At 40.4% G+C, this 6,734-nt stretch overlaps 1 protein-coding gene across 1 annotated transcript; it reads right to left on the bottom strand.

The window, feature by feature from the left end:
- Window positions 1-2,093: 2,093 nt before the first annotated feature.
- Window positions 2,094-4,891, bottom strand: LOC136067263 (uncharacterized). The gene is made up of 3 exons (XM_065772861.1): window positions 4,719-4,891; window positions 3,055-4,628; window positions 2,094-2,398 (listed from the first exon to the last, which is right to left on the bottom strand). The coding sequence occupies exons 1-3, from the start codon at window positions 4,889-4,891 to the stop codon at window positions 2,094-2,096; spliced, it is 2,052 nt and encodes a 683-aa protein (XP_065628933.1).
- Between the last annotated feature and the right edge of the window lie 1,843 nt (window positions 4,892-6,734).

Raw genomic sequence — 6,734 nt, 5'->3', positions numbered from 1 at the left:
CGTTTAGGAGTTTTTTATTTCATACTTGTATTAGTGTTTTTTTTTTTTTTTTTTTTTTTTTTTTTTTTTNACTGAACGAACTAGTTCTCATGGTTGGGAACCCAGTCTCCAGAGGTATGACAGCTTCAGCTCCATAGGTCATTGAAAAGGGGGTCTCTCCAGTAGACCTACGAGGTGTAGTTCTATATGCCCAAAGTACATGTGGCAATTCTTCCACCCATTCGCCCTTTGCCTCGTCTAGTCTCTTTTTTAATCCATTAACTATGACCTTGTTAACCACTTCTGCTTGTCCATTCCCCTGGGGATAGGCAGGAGTGGAGTATCTGTTTATGATTCTCAGTACGCCACAATAATTCTTGAATGCTTTGCTATCGAACTATAGGCCATTGTCCGAGACGAGAGTGTGAGAAACCCCAAACCGAGTGACAATATTCTTCCACACAAATTTCTGCACATCAACATCTCTGATATTGGCCAGAGGTTCAGCTTCGACCCATTTGGTGAAATAGTCTGTGCCGACCAGAAGGTATTTCCTGTTTTCTACGGCTTTTGGGAATGGATCCACGATATCTAAGCCCCATTAAGCGAAAAGCCATTGCTGGATAGCAAAGTAAGGGTTCCCCCTGGCTGGTGAATGTTTGGGGCAAACTGTTGACATTGGTCACACTTCTTAACATACTCATGGGCTTCTTTTTGCATATTCGGCCACCAATAACCTTGGATAATGGCTTAGTGAGCTAAGGACCTACCTCCAGTGTAGCTTCCACAGATTCCTTCATGTAGCTCTTCTAGTAGTAATTCAACCGCTTCAGGATGCATACATAATAAGTATGGTCCTAAATAGGAGCGTTTATATAGTTTCTGGTCTTCAGATAGCCAGAACCTGGTCGCCTTCCTCCAAACTTTATCAGCTTCCCCCCTTTCTTCGGGCAAAGTATCCTCCTTCAAGAATTTAATTATGGGATCCATCCAGCTGAGTTCGGCCTTGATTTAGTGAACCTGGACTGCCTCTGTTCTTGCCTCTATAGGCCCATGCAGGTCCTCGACGAGGATAACTCTCAGCAAATCTTGCACCGAAGAGGTAGCAAGTGTGGCTAGAGAATCAGCATGTGCATTACCATTTCTGGGGATGTGTAGCAAATTAAAAGAGTCAAACTCTGACTGCAGGCGCTTAAGTCGGCTCAAGTATCCCTGCATTCTTTCGTCCTTCACCTTAAATTCACCTTGTACTTGACCAACAACTAATCTCAAGTTCGAGAACACCTCTACTGACTTTCCTCCCATTCTTCGAATCATAGCCATTCCTATCAGTAAAGTTTCGTACTTGGTCTCATTATTTGTGGCCGTGAAGTTCAGTCTTATTGACTTTTCGATAACGATCTTCTCTAGAGATATTAACACCAGTCCTACACTAGAATCCTTCTGATTTGCTGCACCGTCAACATATACTTCCCAGGGTGATGGACCTCGTTGAGAAATCATGTCAACCGATTTTTCATCCATGTCCTTCTCTGCCGTTACCTCTTCTAAACTAGGCTCTGTGAACTCGGCCACCAGATCTGCAAGGATCTGGCCCTTAACTGAAGTGCGAGGCATGTATTTAATGTCAAAAGCCCCCAAGATAGTGCCCCATTTAGCTATTCTTCCCATGTAGTTAGCACTTCGAAGTATGGTTTTAAGTGGGAGTTATGTGAGCACGACGACCGTATATGCTTGGAAGTAATGAGGTAGTTTCCGTGTACCAAGTACTACTGCCAATATGGCCTTCTCCAGCATCAGGTATCGAATCTCAATCTCATGTAATGACTTACTCACATACTAAACTGGCCTTTGCACACCTTGGTCCACTGGTATCAATACCAAACTTACAGCACAAGGAGCTACAACAATGTAGGCAAATAAAACCTCATCTGGCTCAGGGCTGGACATGATTGGTGGCCGGGCCAAATAATCTTTGAGTTGTTGGAAGGCCGAAGCACACTCTTCAGTCCACTCAAACCCTTTCCATCTATTGATCAACGAGAAGAAAGGTCTGCACCTATTTACTGATCGAGATATGAATGGTTCAGGGTAGCAGCCATTCCTATCAATTTCTAAACTTCTTTAGGATTCCGACGAGCTTGTAAATTGTGGATGGCCTTTATCTGATCGGGGTTTACTTCAATCCCTCTGTGAGTCACCATGTACCCTAAGAATTTACATGATCCCACACCAAATGAGCATTTGGAAGCGTTTAAACGTAGCTTGTGCTTTCTGAGAACTTCAAAGATGTTTCCAAGGACATTTACATGCTCAGAAACGACTTTGCTTTTCACCATCATGTCATCTATATAAACTTTGATACTTTTACCTAGCTGTGACTCAAACATCCTCGTCATCATTCTTTGGTAGGTAGATCCTGCATTTTTCAGACCAAATGGCATCACTTTATAATGGTAGTTGCCGATAGGGGTGACAAGGCAGTCTTCTCCTGGTCATCCGGGGCTAACGGTATTTGGTGGTAGCCTTGGAAAGCATCCAAGAAACTCATCCAAGGATAGCCGACAGTGGCATCTACTAGCTGATCAATTTTTGGCATAGGGAATGGATCCTTAGGACAAGCCTTATTTAAGTCAATGAAGTCTACGCAAACCCGTCATTTCCCGTTCTTCTTCTTCACCACCACAGTATTCGCTAACCACTACGGATAAAAAACTTCTTTAATAGCTCCATCTTGTTTGAGCTTTGTTACTTCTTCTCTCACTACATCTGCATGTTCCTTAGATGGGCGCCGAGGAGGCTGCTTCTTGGGGATAATCAATGGGTTGACTTTCAGATGGTGGCAGATGAATTCGGGATCCACTCCTGGGGCTTCGTAAGCATTTCAGGAAAATCCATCAAGATTTCTTTTAAGGAACTCTATTAGCTCTTCCTTCTCCTGAAGAGGCAGCTGAGATCCGACCTGAAAATTTTTTTCTAGATTGTCTCCAATAATAACTTTTATTAGATCTTCACATCTAGTGTCTTCGGCTGGGTCTTCAATGGGCGATGCCCGAGGTTTTAACTGCTATAAACCATTTTTGTCCTGGGCCGAGGCCTCAATTTTAGGCTCATGTTGGATGGCAGCCACTAAGCATTGTCTGGCCACAAACTGGTCTCCTCGAATTTTGCAAACCTGTCTTTCAGATGGATATTTAATTTTCTGATGCAGAATAGAGGAAACAGCCCCTAGCGCATGAAGCCAAGGTCTAGCTACAATTGCCGTATAGGGCGAATACACGTCTACAACTATGAAATCCACATCTACCACCTCTGAGCCTGTCTGCACAGGTAATTGTATTTGGCCTTTCGGGGTAACAACCCTTCCTTCAAAACTTATCAAGGGAGAATTATATGGTGTCAGGTCTTGAGGTTTTAGGTTCAGCCCCTTGTAGAGATTAGGATACATTATCTCTACCGCGCTGCCCTGGTCAACCATTACCCTCTTCACATCATACCCTCCAATTCTGAGGGTGATTACTAACGCATCATCATGGGGTTGGATGGTTCCAATCTTGTCTTCGTCCGAGAACTCTAAAACTGGTTGAGTATCCAGTTTAGCTCTTTTCAGACCTTGGCCAAAGTCCCCCGCGGGTAACTGGGTTACTGACATAACCTTGGATGGCCAGGATCCTGTTCTTCCCGGTGTAGCGAAGATGACATTGATAGTTCCCAATGGAGGCTTTGAAGGGTCATCTCTTCGGGGCTCTGAGCTCATCTGACCTCCTCGGCCACTGGAATGGTGCAGGAGGTGCCTCAATTTACCTTCGCGAACTAGTTGATCCAAATGATCCCACAAGCTCCTGCAATTCTCAGTGGTATGCCTATAGTCTTGGTGATACTGGCAATAGAAATTATGATTACACCTCTCAGAGTTTCCCACTATCTTATTCGGCCACTTAAAGAATGGCTCATTCTTAATCCTTTCCAAAACTTGGTGTACTGGCTCTTTGAATATAGTGTTGACTGCTTGAAGATTTGTTGATCCTGATTGCCCAGCGAAATCTCTCCGTGACTTGTTGTTATTGTAACGGTCCGACTTGAAATCCCTCCTTTCCTGGGGAATAACCTTGTCCTTTCCCTTACTTTGCTGTTGATCTTCTTCAACTCTTTTATATTTTTTAATACGGTCTATGAGCCGACGCATGTTAGTAACTGGTTTACCAGTTAAGGACTTCCTTAAACCATGATCAGTGGGGAGGCCGAGCTTAAACGTGCTAAGGGCCATTCCATCAAAATTGCCCTCCATATCATTAAACATCTCCCAGTACCTATCTGAGTACATTTTCAAGGTTTCGTCCTCTTGCATGCTCAAGGATAGCAGCGAAGACAAGGGTCTGGCCACTCTCCGGCATGTGACAAAACGGGAACCAAATGCTTGAGTACGCTCTTTGAAGGAGTTGATGGAGTCTGCTTCTAGGCTGTCAAACCATCTCATTGCAACTGGTCCAAGACTGGAGGGGAAAACCTTGCACATCAGAGCTTCATTTTTGGAGTAGATAGCCATCCTTTGATTAAAGTGACTCACATGTTCCACAGGGTCCGTTCTACCATTATAGATGGTGAACATTGGCTGGTTAAAATGTAAAGGAAGTCTCGCTTCTTCAATCCTGCATGTAAAGGGTGACCAAGAGATTTGATTCAAAGACTTACTCATGGCATCGTTCCCTACACCTCCACGTGATGGGCTTCAAGGTTGCTTCTTGCGATGATGCTCTTTTTCATAGGAAAATGATTCACTGACTGGTGTTCGAGATCTCTGCTTGTAAGTGATGTCCTGTTCATCATCAGAATCTTCATCAGAATATGAAGAAATCCGTTTCCTTTTTGCATGACGTAGCTCCCTCTTTAGCCATTCAATTTCTAGTTGCATGTTCTGGTTCTTCTCTGCATGAGATATGTGACTTCCACCATGTGGTCGTGGGTTCGATTCCCATTGACGGTGCCAATTGTAGGGTTGGGATTTGTAGCCCAAGCCCAAAACAATAAATTTGTAGAGAGTGGGTGGAAGAGCTAGATTGATTGTGAATTTAGCAACGGTTAACTAGAATATCCATGTATGAACTAGCATAAAAATACACATAAAAACGAAATGAATTGACATCTGAAGAGATATATTATTGATTGAACAGTGATTACAGTTCTTAGAGCTATAGTAAAGTCTTTCTCCTCCTCTTATTCTCTTTTTTCCGATCCCCCTTCTTTAGAGACCTTTCTCGTTTATATAGCTTCCTTCTGAACCATCGTCATCGTACACTTGTTCTTCATCCAAGCAATCACTTGAGTATATGTCACATCAAATATCTTCTTTAGTTCTTCAGGAGTGTTAGTAGTTGAAGTTGCACTGTTCAGGGGTCTTCTCCACATAAATGCGGCCAGAAAAATTGCTGCAGTGCATTAAACACGGTGGTAGCAGCTTTTTCCTTTGGATATTTCTCTGTTCTTATCATCTCCAGACACGCCCAGAGCTTATCCTTATCATTGGAGTTGCTAGGAAGATCACTTGAACCTCTCAGGTACTTGTTTGATCGGGACGCTTTGTATCCGAGGAGAATAAGCTCTTCGGTAGGCTAATGATCTCTTCAGACTACACTCCACAATCATTTCCAGGTATATTCCCATGTGAAATCCTTCCCAATTATTTTCTTCTCTTCGGACCTAACTTAACCCAAAAATGAGGTCTCAGATCCAATACACAATGTTGGGCTTTTACCCCCACATATATATTCATAATTAATTGAATTTAAACTCTTCGATTTTTGTATCTAATAATTCATTTGCCCCAAAATTAAAAATTAGATGGACACGTAATGCAAAATTAGACTCCAATTGAAATCCAATTTAGAATCTAATTGGATTTGGACTTTTTCGATTTTTATATTTAATAATTCACTTCGCACAAAAATTAAAAATTAAACATAACACATGGCACATAATTGGGCTCCAATTAAAATTTAATTTCGATTTTAATTTGATTTTCTCTAAGTGTTGGCTTTTGATATATATAGATTTATGAATTCAATTTATTCATAGCGTAATGAGGTTTTTTTTTTTTTTTTTGAGTTCACTTCTTTAAAACGATGATTTAGGCATGCATCCAATTTTTTTGTTCTCAAAAACAAAAAGAAAAAAACATGCAATTTTTCTTAACCTTAGGATAATTTTTATTAAGGAATTGAATTAAACCTCACGCAGTTAAAGTGTAACATTTTAAACTAAAAATAATTAAAGTGTGACTACCTCTCATGATTATCTTTTTATAAATTTTAAATTCAGTAATTGCCTTACTTCATTCAATGTGTTTTATGCAATTATGCATTGTTTGGAATTCCGTTTACTGTGGCATGTGCTTAATTTATTGCCATGATATTTATATTATATACACACAGTAAAATTACCTCCTTGTTTCCATGTGTAGATCATCATTCATTAATCAACTAATTTTTACAATATAATAAAATAATAAGTTTAGCTAAAAAATAAATAAATAATCACCATTTTTTTGGTAACATGTTGTAATTGATGTATTATATATATATATATATATTAATAGCTAAAACTCAGAGAAAATCTAATTAGATTTTAATTAGATTCTCAATTTTGTGTCACATGTCCCATTTAATTTATAATTTTGTGTCAAGTGGATTATTAAGTATAAAAATTGAAGAGTCCAAATCCAATAGATTCTAAATTTGATTACAATTGGAGTCCAATTT

The sequence above is a fragment of the Quercus suber genome, unplaced genomic scaffold, assembly GCF_002906115.3.
Source record: "Quercus suber isolate HL8 unplaced genomic scaffold, Cork oak 2.0 scaffold_65, whole genome shotgun sequence".
Taxonomy (NCBI): Eukaryota; Viridiplantae; Streptophyta; class Magnoliopsida; order Fagales; family Fagaceae; genus Quercus; species Quercus suber.
This window is presented reverse-complemented; position numbering and strand designations above follow the sequence as displayed.